General features: G+C 40.8%; 1 protein-coding gene across 1 annotated transcript in view; it reads left to right on the top strand.

The window, feature by feature from the left end:
* The window catches only part of LOC115482132 (glycine-rich cell wall structural protein-like), a gene marked incomplete in the record, with an annotated part of 302,370 nt that overhangs the window by 185,255 nt on the left and 98,084 nt on the right, over positions 1-19,031 (top strand). Inside the window, 6 exon segments of the mRNA XM_030221707.1 lie at positions 1,501-1,533; positions 5,244-5,276; positions 8,408-8,440; positions 9,181-9,213; positions 15,341-15,373; positions 16,117-16,149. Coding sequence (XP_030077567.1) covers positions 1,501-1,533; positions 5,244-5,276; positions 8,408-8,440; positions 9,181-9,213; positions 15,341-15,373; positions 16,117-16,149 — 198 coding nt within the window.

Genomic DNA, 19,031 nt, shown 5'->3' with positions numbered 1-19,031 from the left:
GTTGTCTCCTTCTCGCCCAGCGTCTTACTGATGGTTTTGTAGCCCATTCCAGCCTTGTGCAGGTGTATGATCTTGTCCCTGACATCCTTAGACAGCTCCTTGCTCTTGGCCATTTTGTAGAGGTTAGAGTCTGACTGATTCACTGAGTCTGTAGACAGGTGTCTTTCATACAGGTGACCATTGCCGACAGCTGTCTGTCATGCAGGTAACGAGTTGATTTGGAGCATCTACCTGGTCTGTAGGGGCCAGATCTCTTACTGGTTGGTGGGGGATCAAATACTTATTTCCCTCTGCAGAATGCAAATAAATTCATATACTTTCCACAATGTGATTTTCCGGATTTAATTTGTGATGTGCTATCTCTCACTGTTACCAATAACCTACCCTTCAATTATGGGCTGCTCATGTCTTTGTCAGTGGGCAAACTTACAAAATCAGCAAGGGATCAAATACTTATTTCCACCACTGTATCTATTATAAACAACAAGTATATCTCATGCAATTTGTTTCAGTACCACATCAATTAATCATGCAGATAAGTCGTGGTACTTACCCCAGCAGAACATTACCAATGAAATAGGGAGTAGTACTATCACCCCTATATCCCATCACTAGTTGTTCTTCCAATTTCGTCCCCAGTATGTTCCAAGTCTTACCCATGGGCTGTAGCACAACTGGACTGTCCTAGAGGGTCTGTGGTCTACCTCTGCAGCTTTATTGGCTAGCCGCTGAGACTTGCCAGGCCTCCCTCCCACCTGGAAAGACACTGCTCCATCATTCCACCCATGCTGTCTGGTGCCATCTGCTCACTCTGCACTGCTGCTTAAACCTGCAGCTCTGCTTGCACGGCCAGACTCTCCTTCTCGAAATAGGATATCATTTTATGTGTAAATATATGATATCATTATTTTTTAAAAGAGATAACACTGTAAATGTTCAGGTCAGAATTATTTTTAAGGTTTGTTGTTTATTCATAATACATTGCCTGGTTATTCACCGGAGATTAAATTTTCTTGTGAAGGTATTAGGTTCATCTAAAAAAAATAGCAGTAACACTGTTTGACTTAACTGGCATTTCCTACTTTTTATTTGTTACATGTATGCCCCACATTTTCCCACCTATTTGCAGGCTCAGTGTGGCTTACAAGGTACCATAAAGGCGTTTGCCATTTCGGTTGATAACAAATACAAGATTGTGTTGTGGTCAAATGAGGTAGAGGTGAAAATCCCAGAAAGGTTCAAAGTAATTACAATCAGTAATTAAAATTGCAATTAACAAGATAGTTCTAATTAGAATGATTCCAACAAAAACTCAAAATAGAAAAGTTATAAAATAAACAAACAAACAAACAAACAAACAAAAAAAGATTCAAATGAAGTCTCATAGTGTCAAGGAGCTCTTTTTTCTAACACTGCTGTTGTCTAAATAAAATGACTGTGCTATTCTGTCACTTTCCCATAAGAAACTGTTTTCTAAAATCTCCTGATTCTTTCTTTTAGGGTGGTGCTATTGCTCCTGTAAGTGGCGCTGTGGTAAGTCCAAATTTTGTTTTTCATATTTCTTCTTATCAACTGTTGCTAAATTAAAAATTGTGTTATTGGCTCAGACAATAACACCATTTAGGAGGTGGAGGCCTCTCTAATCCCTAATTAACTAGACAAATCTTTTGAATATCAACCACAAAATTATTATTTTTCTCTAGGCATATTGGAAAAGCCCTAGTGAAAACTGGTTAAATGAAAGTCAGATGTAGCCCTCACTTAAACATCTAGGAGTAGATTCAGTAAATGACACCCAAGTTAGGCGCTGGGATGATGCAAGCTAATCATGAATTCTATTATGGCAGTTCTGGCCAGAACTGTCGTTCTAGAATACTAGCATAAGTTATTTTCATGCCTAACTTTAGGTGTGGCAGGGCAACAGAAGAACAATAACCCTTGTGGTCAAACACACGGAACAGTCACAACAAGGGTGACAAAATAAAGGGCAGCAGACGATGTCACAACTAACACTTTTATTAGTCATCCAAGACTCAACATGAGTTGTGTTTTGGCCCACAAAGGCCTTCCTCAGGAGTCTTAGAAAGGATGTGTGCTACTGTGTTTCTGGAACACAATGAAGGGCATAATCAAAAGGGACTCCCAAGTTTTGTTGAGGACGTCCTCGCAAAACGTCCCGATGGAGGGGTGAGGAAACCTGTATTATTGAAACAAGATCGACGTCCATCTTTCGTTTTGATAATACGGTTGGGGACGCCCAAATCTTGAAATTTTGGTCGTCCTTAGAGATGGTCGTTCCTAGACTTGGTCGTTTCTGATTTTCAGCAATAATGGAAACCAAGGACGCCCATCTCAGAAACGACCAAATGCAAGCCCTTTGGTCGTGGGAGGAGCCAGCATTTCTAGTGCACTGGTCCCACACACATGCCAGGACACCAACCGGGCACCCTAGGGGGCACTGCAGTGGACTTCATAAAATGCTCCCAGGAACATAGCTCCTTTACCTTGTGTGCTGAGCCCCCCAACCCCCCCCCCTAAAACCCACTACCCACAACTGTACACCACTACCATAGCCCTTACGGGTGAAGGGGGTACCTAGATGTGGGTATAGTGGGTTTCTGGTGGGTTTTGGAGGGGATGGGCCTGGGTCCGCCTGCCTGAAGTGCACTGCACCCACTAAAACTGCTCCAGGTACCTGCGTACTGCTGTGATGGACCTGAGTATGACATCTGAGGCTGGCAAAAAAATATTTTGAAAGATGTCTTTTGAGGGTGGGAGGGGGTTAGTGACCACTGGGGGAGTAAGGGGAGGTCATCCCCAATTCTCTCCAGTGGTCATCCCCGATTATCTCCGGTGGTCATCTGGTCATTTCGGCTACTTTTTTGTGCCTTGGTCATAAAAAAAACAGGACCAGGTAAAGTTGTCCAAGTGCTTCTCAGGGATGCCCTTTTTTTTCCATTATGGGTCGAGGACATCCATGTGTTAGGCATGCCCAAGTCCCGCCTTCGCTATGCCTCTGATACGCCCCCTTGAACTTTGGTCATCCCTGCGATGAAAAGCAGTTGGGAACGTCCAAAATTGGCTTTCGATTATACCGATTTGGACAACCCTGTGAAAAGGACGCACATCTTCCGATTTGTGTCGAAAGATGGACGTCCTTCTCTTTCGAAAATGAGCCTGAAAATGTAGCAGATGTTATCCCAAATCTTGCTGTTGAGGATGCAAAGAACATAGACTGCTTGAACTCACTGTAGTACAAACTGCTCTCACAGCACATTTTTCAGAGATAGCTCTGCTATCTTTAACTGCTACAAAGTTAACCGGTTAGCACTGAATATCGATATAACCAGTTAATGCCGTCAGCAAATAGCAAAAGCACTGCCCGCTTCTGGCTGAATATTGAGCCAAATGAACATACCACTTATAGGGGAAGCAACTACTCCTTCACTCAGCCTGTATTTGTCTTTTACTTCAGGGTCCCAATTCTCCCAAGGGTCCTGGTGGGGGTATTTATATTTGTATTAAACTCCAACTCCACCCCTGCTGTCACTCACCATAGATAAACCCTTTCTATCTGCAACTTATTCGAATACCACTCCCCTTGGGCTGGGCTTCCTCCCACCCAGGGCCATCCCAACTCTCCAACCCACTGGCACTGACCTTCCTTCCCCCCAGGGCCTCTGGAATAGTCTAGCAATGGAACTCTAGTAATACTCATATCATGGGGTATTACATACATATATATTTTTTTATTTGTTATTGCTTTTTTTTTTTTTTGCAGAGTTCAGTATTGCAATGTACCATTCCTGAAGTGACTCTATAATCTGTGTATTGTGTACATTTTACTTCACCTATTAATGTATAATTGTGTATTTCTCCTTGGAGCATGCTTATAATCATTATGGAATTCAGTTCCACCACCCAAATGATGTTACAACGTTATTTTTATTGGTTTTTAACATCATTTGGGTGGTGGAACTGAATTCCATAATGATTCAAATCGCTTAGGGGTCAGTTTACTAAGCTGGAAAATGACCATACACTAATGTTGCCATTAGTACGCAGCCACTTAACAAAATTATTGTAGAAGCACTTATTTTGTAGGCGGTAAGGGCTCATACAGGAATCCTGTGTTAACCAGTTAGCACGTGGTAAAGTAGACACACTATTAGTACAGGAATGCCCACTCTCCATCCCTGACAGTCTCCTACAACAGAAATATAGCTAAAAATTATTAGTGCTCTAATTAGCATGTGCAGATTTGTAACTTCCCAAATGATGCCTTTTAAGCTATGGAAAGCATGTGCAAGCGCTTACTGCAGCTTAGTAAAAGGACCCCTTAATTTTTATTATGTAAAGTTTTATGAAATAATCATCATAGGTGGGACAGTGGTAAAGGAACATGTGCACATGGCAAGGTTTTTGTGCCTTTCAAAATTATACACTATAGTGTCATCATTGGAGGGGGCTGCCCCATGATCCCCCACCCCTCTGCTTCAGCCTCCCTAGATAGGTGAGTCACCAGACATCTATGTGTTGATCATATCATTTTATGTGTAAACATATGATATCATTACATTGTAAAATAAATAACACTGGCTGCTTCCTCCTCCAGGGGACTCAAAGTGGAAAAGTTATAAAAGTAAACAAAAACAAAAAAAGATTGAAATGAAGTCTCATAGTGTCATGGAGCTCTTTTCTAACACTGCTGTTGCGGGGAGATATGATAGAGGTCTATAAAATATTGAGTGGAGTGGAATGGGTAGACATGAATCACTTGTTTACTCTTTCCAAAAATACTAGGACTAGGGGGAAATGCAATGAAGCTACAAAGTAGTACATTTAAAACAAATCAGAGAAAATATTTCTTCACTCAACGTGTAATTAAACTCTAGAATTCATTGCTATAGAGTGTAGTAAAAGCAGTTAGCTTAGCGGGATTTTGAAAAGGTTTGGATAGCTTCCTGAAAGAAAAGTCCATAAGACATTATTAAAATGGACATGGGGAAAATCCACTGCTTATTTCTAGGATAAGCAGCATAAAATGTATTACTGTTGTGGGATCTTCCTAGGTACTTGTAATCTGGATTGGCCACATTTGGAAACAGGATGCTGGGCTTGATGAACATTCGGTCTGTCCCAGTTTGGCAATACTTATGTACTCTATAAAGTGACTGTGCTATTCTGTGACCTTCCCATGAGAAGCTGTTTCCTAAAATCTCCTCTCTGATTCTTTCTTTTAGGGTGATGTTCTTGGTTCTTTAGGTAACATTGCAGTAAGTCCAAATTTTGTTTTTCATATTTCTTCTTATTAACTGTTGACAAATTAAAATTGTGCTATTGTCTCAGAAAAATGTTCTCTTTGTTACCACATTTGATCATCAAATCAGGTTCTGATTTGGTATTTTATTTTACGCTTAAGAGTTCACACCGCGACTCCTGCCACTGGACCATTCAAAATGTAAATGTTAAAGCCAGAATTATTTTTAAGGTTTGTTGTTTCATTCATAAAACATTGTCTGGTTATTCACTGGAGAGTTCATCTTCTCTAGTCCAAGTATTAAGTTCTGCTATAAACCGCCATAACACTGTTCATGCCATGCCCCCTCCCTGCCCATCTTCAAGTCCTTACTCAAAGCCCATCTCTTCTCCCTTGCTGTTCTCCAGAATCAGAGTACTTAAATTTTTCTTTAAAAGACCTATAAAATAAGTCTTTAGGGGTAACAGTCAAAATTTTAGGAAAATTCAAAAGTCACAAATTTAAATGTCTAGTGAAATTATCTACATTTCCTATTTTGCACTGCAACATAAGTTTATCTTGAACCAAAGTTGTCTGAACACTCTGAGACTTCTGAATTCAAGAGTCTAATAAATTCAGCTTATCTTCAACACCTCTTCACACTTGGCAATTCTTTAAGCGAGCTGCTGAACTTGAGAGAAAATTCCTGCACATACTTTGTAGATGGAGTCCAGTGCTGTCCAGATGGTATAGGGTCACCTCAGAGGGTCTCATCAAGGGAGGGACATTTGGAATAGCCCCTTCTCCCAACATACCCTCTACCGAACCTCCGCATGACTGAGGGACTAGACTCCCTTTCCTCAGCGTTGTTTCTACCACCAGCACTTCCTGAGGAGTCCACTGATCATGTCAGGCAAAGTAAGTTCCATGATCTGGCGTGAGCCCGACACCAGAGGGTTTCACGGTTGCAGAAGAGGTGCCGGTCCTGCAGGGCTGAGCGACTTCGCTCCAAAGGCCCGAATTTTCCTTCACCAACAGACCATCTGATATGCCTTGAAATGAAGGTCACAAAGGCAGTAATCACTAACTGTCGAGCCGAAGAGGAGTCTTGCTGCAACTGGACAGAAGCCACTTGCTTCCCCCTCCTCTTCAGCATCAGAAAAATATTACAGCCAATGAAAGGTAAGGGGAAAATAAGATAAGGCAGGAGCAGATCCACCAGCATCCTCACTGTGCGATCAGTTGTTTAATGTACTTAGGACAGAATAGGAACATGCAGGGCACACTGGGGAACACCATATCATCATGTTCCTGTCAACCTGACACCAAAACCCAGGGAGAGGGTATAAGAACCCCTTTCTTGAAGCTGTTATCAGCTAGTTGTTATCTGACTGGAGTGAGATAACTGTCATCAGCTGGATCTGAGTCTACATGATGAAGACTCATTAATCTGTGGTATCACCTTCCTGCCTATTCTTGCCCAGATGGGAAGAGCAACTTGCTGCCTGAGTTTCTGATTGACCATCATCACCCAGTTCCTGACTACTGGGGATCTAGTATTCATGACTTATCATCTGTCAGGTTGAACTGCTGTCTCCTTGGTGCCTGGTAGTGCTTGGGGTGTTAGGTATCTTATTAATTTCAGGATTAGGCTAGTGTGTGCTATCTTTACTTCCTTGATAGGTATTTAGCCTACTGTACCATCATCTGAGTGATAATTCAGAGTCTCTAATTATATTTGCTATTTGCTGCCAATTTTGCCCAATAAACAGCTCTGCAATATTTTTATAATACTGTTGTCAATTTACATGCCCAGCAAATCACACAAAATACCAATGGTTTAACTATCATTAAGGATTTGTTAAGTAAGGAATATGGCTTTGTGCATCCCATAAAGGAACTTACTAATGATTTGTTTAGGGAATTAGATGGTGTCATTGAAACCTCATTAAGTGCCAGATACCAACCTATCTGGTATCCCCAGGTGTCATTAAGGAAGCATTCAGTAAAGTAGCCAAATGCAATCTTAAACCTATCCAAGTGCAGCTTGCCCATCATCTGGGGACAGCTATCCCATTATATGTCAATGTAGAAAGAATGGAACTTTCCTTTTTGCTAAGTTTGCCTTTTATCTTATCTGATAATGTATAGCAGCTGAAACAGGTACTTAATGTGGAGTCTTGGCATATTATCATGACAGCCCCCCTGCAATACGTAGTATCTAAACTGGAGATGTGTCAGTTTGTTCACCCCTTCAAAGAAATGTAATAGATTGGTGAGGCAAGATTTCCATTCACTAAATCCATGTTGACTTTGTCTCATTAATCCATGCTTTTGAATATGCTCTGTAATTTTGTTCTTTATAATAGTCTCTATCATTTTGCCCAGCACTGACGTCAGACTCACCGGTCTATAATTTCCTGGATTTCCTCTGGAACCTTTTTTAAAAATCGGCATTACATTGGCCACCCTCCAATCTCCTGGTACCACGCTCGATTTTAAGGATAAATTACATATTACTAACAATAGCTCCGGAAGTTCATTTTTCAGTTCTATCAGTACTCTGGGATGAATACCATCTGGTCCAGGAGATTTGCTACTCTTCAATTTGTCAAATTGCTCCATTACATCCTCAAGGTCTATAGAGATTTCATTCAGTTTCTCTGACTCGTCAGCTTTGAATACCATTTCTGGCACCGGTATCCCACCCAAATCTTCCTCGGTGAAGACCGAAGCAAAGAATTCATCTAATCTCTCCGCTATGGCTTTGTCTTCCCTGATCGCCCCTTTTACTACTCGGTCATCTAGTGGTCCAACCGATTCTTTTGCCGGCTTCCTGCTTTTAATATACCTAAAAAAAATTTACTATCAGCGTCATAATCGAAAGAGAAGGACGCCCATCTTCCGACACAAATCTGATCTGATATAGGATATCATTTTATGTGTAAACATATGATACCATTACTTTGTACAACAGATAACACAGGCTGCTTCCTCCCCCTGGGAACTCAAAATGGAAAAGTTATAAAATAAACAACAACAACAAAAAAGATTGAAATGAAGTCTCACAGTGTCATGGAGCTCTTTTCTAACACTGCTGTTGCCTAAATAAAAAGAATGTGCTATTCTGTGACCTTTCTGTTTTCTAAAATCTCATCTCTCTTTTAGGGTGGTGCTCCTGCTCCTGTAAGTGGCGCTGTGGTAAGTCCAAATTTTGTTTTTCATATTTCTTCTTATCAACTGTTGCTAAATTAAAAATTGTGTTATTGGCTCAGACAAATTTTGTTACCACATTTGATCATCAAAACAGGTTCTGATTTGATAATTTATTTTAAGTTTAAGAACTCACACTGTGACTCCTGCCAGTGGTGCAATTAAAATGTAAATGTTCAGGTCAGAATTATTTTTAAGGTTTGTTGTTTATTCATAATATATTGCCTGGTTATTCACCGGAGATTTAATTTTCTTGTGAAGGTATTAGGTTCATCTAAAAAAAATAGCAGTAACACTGTTTGACTTAACTGGCATTTCCTACTTTTTATTTGTTACATTTATACCCCACATTTTCCCACCTATTTGCAGGCTCAATGTGGCTTACAAGGTACCATAAAGGCCATTGCCATTTCGGTTGATAACAAATACAAGATTGTGTTGTGGTCAAATGAGGTAGAGGTGAAAATCCCAGAAAGGTTCAAAGTAATTACAATCAGTAATTAAAATTGCAATTAACAAAATAGTTCTAATTAGAATGATTCCAACAAAAACTCAAAGTAGAAAAGTTATAAAATAAACAAACAAACAAAAAAAGATTCAAATGAAGTCTCATAGTGTCAAGGAGCTCTTTTTTCTAACACTGCTGTTGTCTAAATAAAATGACTGTGCTATTCTGTCACTTTCCCATAAGAAACTGTTTTCTAAAATCTCCTGATTCTTTCTTTTAGGGTGGTGCTATTGCTCCTGTAAGTGGCGCTGTGGTAAGTCCAAATTTTGTTTTCCATATTTCTTCTTATCAACTGTTGCTAAATTAAAAATTGTGTTATTGGCTCAGACAAATTTTGTTACCACATTTGATCATCAAAACAGGTTCTGATTTGATAATTTATTTTAAGTTTAAAACCATACAAGAACGTAAGACCTTTGAAGTCAGAATGATTGAATATTTTAACACCCAACAGAAAGGACTTAACAAGGATCTGGGGTTCCTAGCCCATTATAAACCATAAAGCTGTATGTCTCTGTTGATCACCCCACCCCTCACCTATCCACACCCATCCTGTTAGAATATCAATGATATGCTTTGATGTCCCCATGCATACCTCCTACCCACCCCCATCCTCCCACCCTGTCAGACTGTCATAGTAATGCTTGAATGTTTTCACTTACACTGTCAGCTAGCACATTTGCTTATTTCCGATATGACAAAGAAGGGCAACCTTTGAAAGCTAATCAAGAAATGTATTAAGTTATGTCCAATAAAAAAGGTATCATCTTATTTTCTTTTCCATGTTTTATTTTGTTTGATTTCTATTGATAACAAAACTCAAAAATGGTATCTTCAGTTATCAATAAAAAATTTGTGGGTCCTGTTTATTAAGCCGTGCAATCATTTTTAGTGTGCATTAAAATAAGCACGCACTAAACGCTAGAGACACCCATAGGAATATGTGGAGGGGCATAATCGAACGATAACGCCTATCTCCATGGGCGTTTATCTCCGAGAACGGGTCCGTGAAGGGGCGGAGCCAACCGTATTTTCGAAAAAAATAGACGCCCATATGTTATTCGCTACTTTGTGAGCTGAGCATTTTTGTTATTCAGTGATAATGGAAAATGAAAGCGCCCAGCTCAAAAACGAATACATCCAAGGCATTTGTTCGTGGGAGGGGCCATGATTCGTAGTGCACTAGTCCCCCTCACATGCCAGAACACCAACCGGGCACCCTAGGGGGCACTTTTACAAAACAAAACAAAAAAGGTAAAAGAGCTCCCAGGTGCATAGCACCCTTCCCTTGTGTGTTGAGCCTCCCAAATCCCCCTCAAAACCCACTGCCCACAAGTCTACACCATTACTATAGCCCTAAGGGGTGAAGGGGGGGCACCTACATGTGGGTACAGTGGGTTTGGGGGGGTTGGACGACTAACGCATTAAGCAGCACAATTGTAACAGGTAGGGGGGGGGATGGGCCTGGGTCCACCTGCCTGAAGTCCACTGCACCCCCTAATAAGTGCTCCAGTAACCTGCATACTGCTGCCAGGGAGGTGGGTATGACATTTGAGGGTGAAAAGAAAAAGTTGTGAAACGTCATATTTTGTGCTGGGAGGGGGTTTGTGACCACTGGGGAAGTCAGGGGAGGTCATCCCCGATTCCCTCCAGTGGTCATCTGGTCATTTAGGGCACTTTTTGGGGCCTTATTCGTGGAAAAACAGGGTCCAGGAAAAGTGCCCTAAATTCTCGCTAAAATCGCATATTTTTCTTCCATTATCGGCGAAAGGGCGCCCATCTCTGTTCGCCCGATAACCACGCCCCAGTTCCGCCTTCGACACGCCTTCGACACGCCCCCGTCAACTTTGTCCGCATCCGCGACGGAGTGCAGTTGAAAGCGTCCCAAATTCGGCTTTTGATTATACCGCGTTATTCGTTTTTGTGAGATAAACGCCCATCTCCCGATTTAGGTCGGAACTTGGGCGTTTTTCTCGTTCGATTATAAGCTGGATATTGTCTTTAGCGTTTAGCACATGCTAATGTGTAGCACGCATTAAAAACAGTATCACACCCTTAGCACTCTTTAGTAAACAGGGCCCTTTAACTATAAATCAAATTAGAATCAAGAAATAAAATTATCTATATATATAAAAGGCACCACCAACGTTCTATGAAGCCTCCAGCCGGAAGTGTGAGGCGCCAGAGATATCCAGTTTCCCCATGAGTGAAGGAAAACAGCACAGCACGAAATCCCTCTCTCTGTAACAGTGAAGGACTCAGAGGGGGATGGGAGAGAGATGCCCTCACTCTCTCTGTAACACAAACACAGAACAGCAGGAAACTTAACACTGAAGGACTGGACTCGAAGGGGGGAGGGGCAGAGGGCAGGGACACACACTCCCACATGCACACTCTGAAGAAAACCTTGCTAGCCCCCGTTTCATTTGCATCAGAAACGGGGCTTTTTTACTAGTAAAATATAAAACACGCACATCATAAAAAATTGAACCAAACCAAAATAATAGGTCAAATTACCATTTTAAAAAATCTTTGAAATGAAATGTTTTGATAGAGTCTCGAAAATGATGATAAGAATGGCATCGTCTTATATCTATTCTACTCTAAAGTAGGTTGGTGGGAAAACAACTTGTCCAATATCTTAATAGAATATATCTATTAAGAGGAAGGTAAACCTAAAGCAGAGTGAAGCAGCTGGAGGAGGATCAGCAAGTAAAAAAAAAGAACAAGAATTCAAAATACAATAGGGTCAATATTCAGCCAGCCACACTCAACCATTGGTGTTATGTCTGGAACTTCAGTGCTGGGTCATGACTGGGCTTCAGTGTCGAATTTCCGTGTTGTTTGCAGTGCCGGCTAACACAGGGGCCTTTTTACTAAGCCGCGTAAGCATTTACGCATGCCCAACACATACCAAAACGGAGTTACCACCTGACTACTGCATGACTCTTGCGGTAATTTCATTGTTGGCGCGCGTCTGAAAAATATTTTTTATTTTCAGACGCGTGTAACGGAAGTGCGCCAAGTGGCATTTGACAAGCGTATGTCATTACCGCCCGAATTCTTCACCGCTAAGTCAATGACTGCCAGTAAGGTCTCAGACCCAAAATGGACGCGTGGCAATTTTGACTTTGCCGCATGTCCATTTTTGGGGAAAAAAGGTCTTTTTCACAGGCGCGCTGAAAAATGGATTGGCATGTGCGCAAAACCCATGCCTACACTACTACAAGCCATTTTTCAGCGCACCTTAGTAAAAGGGCCCCCGCAGTGTTTCCCAACTTCTTCAAGCCAAGTACCCCCTAAGTCAAACAAATTTCAACCGAATACCCCCGACTTCTAATCAGCAGAGATTTTGTAATAGACATTTTATTATTAAACAGTTAAGTAACCTGGCAACATATATAACACGTGGAGGGGCATAATCAAACGGCGCCAGCCATCTACATGGGCGACCATATTTGGCTGGTGCCGCAAAGAGGTGGACCCGACCGTATTATTGAAAAAGATGAGCGGGAAACTGGCTTTCCAAAACATTAGTAATATTAAGACTATCAGAAGACACTTCTACCAAAGAATTGCCAACAGGCAAACCAACACGTCTAGGATCTGACAAGTAATATGTTTTATGTAATGGTGGATGTCCAGAATCAGAGTACTTAAATTTTTCTTTAAAAAACCTATAAAATAAGTCTTTAGGGGTAACAGTCAAAATTTTAGGAAAATTCAAAAGTCACAAATTTAAATGTCTAGTGAAATTATCTACATTTCCTATTTCGCACTGCAACATAAGTTTATCTTGAACCAAAGTTGTCTGAACACTCTGAGACTTCTGAATTCAAGAGTCTAATAAATTCAGCTTATCTTCAACACCTCTTCACACTTGGCAATTCTTTAAGCGAGCTGCTGAACTTGAGAGAAAATTCCTGCACATACTTTGTAGATGGAGTCCAGTGCTTTCCAGATGGTATAGGGTCACCTCAGAGGGTCTCATCAAGGGAGGGACATTTGGAATAGCCCCTTCTCCCAACATACCCTCTACCGAACCTCCGCATGACTGAGGGACTAGACTCCCTTTCCTCAGCGTTGTTTCTACCACCAGCACTTCCTGAGGAGTCCACTGATCATGTCAGGCAAAGTAAGCTCCATGATCTGGCGTGAGCCCGACACCAGAGGGTTTCACGGTTGCAGAAGAGGTGCCGGTCCTGCAGGGCTGAGCGACTTCGCTCCAAAGGCCCGAATTTTCCTTCACCAACGGGCCATCCGATATGCCTTGAAATGAAGGTCACAAAGGCAGTAATCGCTACCTGCCGAGCCGAAGAGGAGTCTTGCTGCAACTGGACAGAAGCCACTTGCTTCCCCCTCCTCTTCAGCATCAGAAAAATATTACAGCCAATGAAAGGGGAAAATAAGATAAGGCAGGAGCAGATCCACCAGCATCCTCACTGTGCGATCAGTTGTTTAATGTACTTAGGACAGAATAGGAACATGCAGGGCACACTGGGGAACACCATATCATCATGTTCCTGTCAACCTGACACCAAAACCCAGGGAGAGGGTATAAGAACCCCTTTCTTGAAGCTGTTATCAGCTAGTTGTTATCTGACTGGAGTGAGATAACTGTCATCAGCTGGATCTGAGTCTACATGATGAAGACTCATTAATCTGTGGTATCACCTTCCTGCCTATTCTTGCCCAGATGGGAAGAGCAACTTGCTGCCTGAGTTTCTGATTGACCATCATCACCCAGTTCCTGACTACTGGGGATCTAGTATTCATGACTTATCATCTGTCAGGTTGAACTGCTGTCTCCTTGGTGCCTGGTAGTGCTTGGGGTGTTAGGTATCTTATTAATTTCAGGATTAGGCTAGTGTGTGCTATCTTTACTTCCTTGATAGGTACTTAGCCTACTGTACCATCATCTGAGTGATAATTCAGAGTCTCTAATTATATTTGCTATTTGCTGCCAATTTTGCCCAATAAACAGCTCTGCAATATTTTTATAATACTGTTGTCAATTTACATGCCCAGCAAATCACACAAAATACCAATGGTTTAACTATCATTAAGGATTTGTTAAGTAAGGAATATGGCTTTGTGCATCCCATAAAGGAACTTACTAATGATTAGTTTAGGGAATTAGATGGTGTCATTGAAACCTCATTAAGTGCCAGATACCAACCTATCTGGTATCCCCAGGTGTCATTAAGGAAGCATTCAGTAAAGTAGCCAAATGCAATCTTAAACCTATCCAAGTGCAGCTTGCCCATCATCTGGGGACAGCTATCCCATTATATGTCAATGTAGAAAGAATGGAACTTTCCTTTTTTGCTAAGTTTGCCTTTTATCTTATCTGATAATGCATAGCAGCTGAATCAGGTACTTAATGTGGGGTCTTGGCATATTATCATGACACCCCCCTGCAATACCTAGTATCTAAACTGGAGATGTGTCAGTTTGTTCACCCCTTCAAAGAAATGTGATAGATTGGTGAGGCAAGATTTCCATTCACTAAATCCATGTTGACTTTGTCTCATTAATCCATGCTTTTGAATATGCTCTGTAATTTTGTTCTTTATAATAGTCTCTATCATTTTGCCCAGCACTGACGTCAGACTCACCGGTCTATAATTTCCTGGATTTCCTCTGGAACCTTTTTTAAAAATCGGCATTACATTGGCCACCCTCCAATCTCCTGGTACCACGCTCGATTTTAAGGATAAATTACATATTACTAACAATAGCTCCGGAAGTTCATTTTTCAGTTCTATCAGTACTCTGGGATGAATACCATCTGGTCCAGGAGATTTGCTACTCTTCAATTTGTCAAATTGCTCCATTACATCCTCAAGGTCTATAGAGATTTCATTCAGTTTCTCTGACTCGTCAGCTTTGAATACCATTTCTGGCACCGGTATCCCACCCAAATCTTCCTCGGTGAAGACCGAAGCAAAGAATTCATCTAATCTCTCCGCTATGGCTTTGTCTTCCCTGATCGCCCCTTTTACTACTCGGTCATCTAGTGGTCCAACCGATTCTTTTGCCGGCTTCCTGCTTTTAATATACCTAAAAAAAATTTACTATCAGCGTCATAATCGAAAGAGAAGGACGCCCATCTTCCGACACAAATCTGATCTGATATAGGATATCATTTTATGTGTAAACATATGATACCATTACTTTGTACAACAGATAACACAGGCTGCTTCCTCCCCCTGGGAACTCAAAATGGAAAAGTTATAAAATAAACAACAACAACAAAAAAGATTGAAATGAAGTCTCACAGTGTCATGGAGCTCTTTTCTAACACTGCTGTTGCCTAAATAAAAAGAATGTGCTATTCTGTGACCTTTCTGTTTTCTAAAATCTCATCTCTCTTTTAGGGTGGTGCTCCTGCTCCTGTAAGTGGCGCTGTGGTAAGTCCAAATTTTGTTTTTCATATTTCTTCTTATCAACTGTTGCTAAATTAAAAATTGTGTTATTGGCTCAGACAAATTTTGTTACCACATTTGATCATCAAAACAGGTTCTGATTTGATAATTTATTTTAAGTTTAAGAACTCACACTGTGACTCCTGCCAGTGGTGCAATTAAAATGTAAATGTTCAGGTCAGAATTATTTTTAAGGTTTGTTCTTTATTCATAATATATTGCCTGGTTATTCACCGGAGATTTAATTTTCTTGTGAAGGTATTAGGTTCATCTAAAAAAAATAGCAGTAACACTGTTTGACTTAACTGGCATTTCCTACTTTTTATTTGTTACATTTATACCCCACATTTTCCCACCTATTTGCAGGCTCAATGTGGCTTACAAGGTACCATAAAGGCGTTTGCCATTTCGGTTGATAACAAATACAAGATTGTGTTGTGGTCAAATGAGGTAGAGGTGAAAATCCCAGAAAGGTTCAAAGTAATTACAATCAGTAATTAAAATTGCAATTAACAAGATAGTTCTAATTAGAATGATTCCAACAAAAACTCAAAATAGAAAAGTTATAAAATAAACAAACAAACAAACAAAAAAGATTCAAATGAAGTCTCATAGTGTCAAGGAGCTCTTTTTTCTAACACTGCTGTTGTCTAAATAAAATGACTGTGCTATTCTGTCACTTTCTCATAAGAAACTGTTTTCTAAAATCTCCTGATTTTTTCTTTTAGGGTGGTGCTATTGCTCCTGTAAGTGGCGCTTTGGTAAGTCCAAATTTTGTTTTTCATATTTCTTCTTATCAACTGTTGCTAAATTAAAAATTGTGTTATTGGCTCAGACAAATTTTGTTACCACATTTGATCATCAAAACAGGTTCTAATTTGATAATTTATTTTAAGTTTAAAACCATACAAGAACGTAAGACCTTTGAAGTCAGAATGATTGAATATTTTAACACCCAACAGAAAGGACTTAACAAGGATCTGGGGTTCCTAGCCCATTATAAACCATAAAGCTGTATGTCTCTGTTGATCACCCCACCCCTCACCTATCCACACCCATCCTGTTAGAATATCAATGATATGCTTTGATGTCCCCATGCATACCTCCTACCCACCCCCATCCTCCCACCCTGTCAGACTGTCATAGTAATGCTTGAATGTTTTCACTTACACTGTCAGCTAGCACATTTGCTTATTTCCGATATGACAAAGAAGGGCAACCTTTGAAAGCTAATCAAGAAATGTATTAAGTTATGTCCAATAAAAAAGGTATCATCTTATTTTCTTTTCCATGTTTTATTTTGTTTGATTTCTATTGATAACAAAACTCAAAAATGGTATCTTCAGTTATCAATAAAAAATTTGTGGGTCCTGTTTATTAAGCCGTGCAATCATTTTTAGTGTGCATTAAAATAAGCACGCACTAAACGCTAGAGACACCCATAGGAATATATATTGTCTTTAGCGTTTAGCACATGCTAATGTGTAGCACGCATTAAAAACAGTATCACACCCTTAGCACTCTTTAGTAAACAGGGCCCTTTAACTATAAATCAAATTAGAATCAAGAAATAAAATTATCTATATATATAAAAGGCACCACCAACGTTCTATGAAGCCTCCAGCCGGAAGTGTGAGGCGCCAGAGATATCCGGTTTCCCCATGAGTGAAGGAAAACAGCACAGCACGAAATCCCTCTCTCTGTAACAGTGAAGGACTCAGAGGGGGATGGGAGAGAGATGCCCTCACTCTCTCTGTAACACAAACACAGAACAGCAGGAAACTTAACACTGAAGGACTGGACTCGAAGGGGGGAGGGGCAGAGGGCAGGGACACACACTCCCACATGCACACTCTGAAGAAAACCTTGCTAGCCCCCGTTTCATTTGCATCAGAAACGGGGCTTTTTTACTAGTAAAATATAAAACACGCACATCATAAAAAATTGAACCAAACCAAAATAATAGGTCAAATTACCATTTTAAAAAATCTTTGAAATGAAATGTTTTGATAGAGTCTCGAAAATGATGATAAGAATGGCATCGTCTTATATCTATTCTACTCTAAAGTAGGTTGGTGGGAAAACAACTTGTCCAATATCTTAATAGAATATATCTATTAAGAGGAAGGTAAACCTAAAGCAGAGTGAAGCAGCTGGAGGAGGATCAGCAAGTAAAAAAAAAGAACAAGAATTCAAAATACAATAGGGTCAATATTCAGCCAGCCACACTCAACCATTGGTGTTATGTCTGGAACTTCAGTGCTGGGTCATGACTGGGCTTCAGTGTCGAATTTCCGTGTTGTTTGCAGTGCCGGCTAACACAGGGGCCTTTTTACTAAGCCGCGTAAGCATTTACGCATACCCAACACATACCAAAACGGAGTTACCACCTGACTACTGCATGACTCTTGCGGTAATTTCATTGTTGGCGCGCGTCTGAAAAATATTTTTTATTTTCAGACGCGTGTAACGGAAGTGCGCCAAGTGGCATTTGACAAGCGTATGTCATTACCGCCCGGATTCTTCACCGCTAAGTCAATGACTGCCAGTAAGGTCTCAGACCCAAAATGGACGCGTGGCAATTTTGACTTTGCCGCATGTCCATTTTTGGGGAAAAAAGGTCTTTTTCACAGGCGCGCTGAAAAATGGATTGGCATGTGCGCAAAACCCATGCCTACACTACTACAAGCCATTTTTCAGCGCACCTTAGTAAAAGGGCCCCCGCAGTGTTTCCCAACTTCTTCAAGCCAAGTACCCCCTAAGTCAAACAAATTTCAACCGAATACCCCCGACTTCTAATCAGCAGAGATTTTGTAATAGACATTTTATTATTAAACAGTTAAGTAACCTGGCAACATATATAACACGTGGAGGGGCATAATCAAACGGCGCCAGCCATCTACATGGGCGACCATATTTGGCTGGTGCCGCAAAGAGGTGGACCCGACCGTATTATTGAAAAAGATGAGCGGGAAACTAGCTTTCCAAAACATTAGTAATATTAAGACTATCAGAAGACACTTCTACCAAAGAATTGCCAACAGGCAAACCAACACGTCTAGGATCTGACAAGTAATATGTTTTATGTAATGGTGGATGTCCAGAATCAGAGTACTTAAATTTTTCTTTAAAAAACCTATAAAATAAGTCTTTAGGGGTAACAGTCAAAATTTTAGGAAAATTCAAAAGTCACAAATTTAAATGTCTAGTGAAATTATCTACATTTCCTATTTCGCACTGCAACATAAGTTTATCTTGAACCAAAGTTGTCTGAACACTCTGAGACTTCTGAATTCAAGAGTCTAATAAATTCAGCTTATCTTCAACACCTCTTCACACTTGGCAGTTCTTTAAGCGAGCTGCTGAACTTGAGAGAAAATTCCTGCACATACTTTGTAGATGGAGTCCAGTGCTTTCCAGATGGTATAGGGTCACCTCAGAGGGTCTCATCAAGGGAGGGACATTTGGAATAGCCCCTTCTCCCAACATACCCTCTACCGAACCTCCGCATGACTGAGGGACTAGACTCCCTTTCCTCAGCGTTGTTTCTACCACCAGCACTTCCTGAGGAGTCCACTGATCATGTCAGGCAAAGTAAGCTCCATGATCTGGCGTGAGCCCGACACCAGAGGGTTTCACGGTT

Source organism: Microcaecilia unicolor, chromosome 1, assembly GCF_901765095.1.
Source record: "Microcaecilia unicolor chromosome 1, aMicUni1.1, whole genome shotgun sequence".
In the NCBI taxonomy this organism is placed as follows: Eukaryota; Metazoa; Chordata; class Amphibia; order Gymnophiona; family Siphonopidae; genus Microcaecilia; species Microcaecilia unicolor.
The sequence above is the reverse complement of the archived record's forward strand: the minus strand, read 5'-3'. Positions and strand labels throughout refer to the sequence as shown.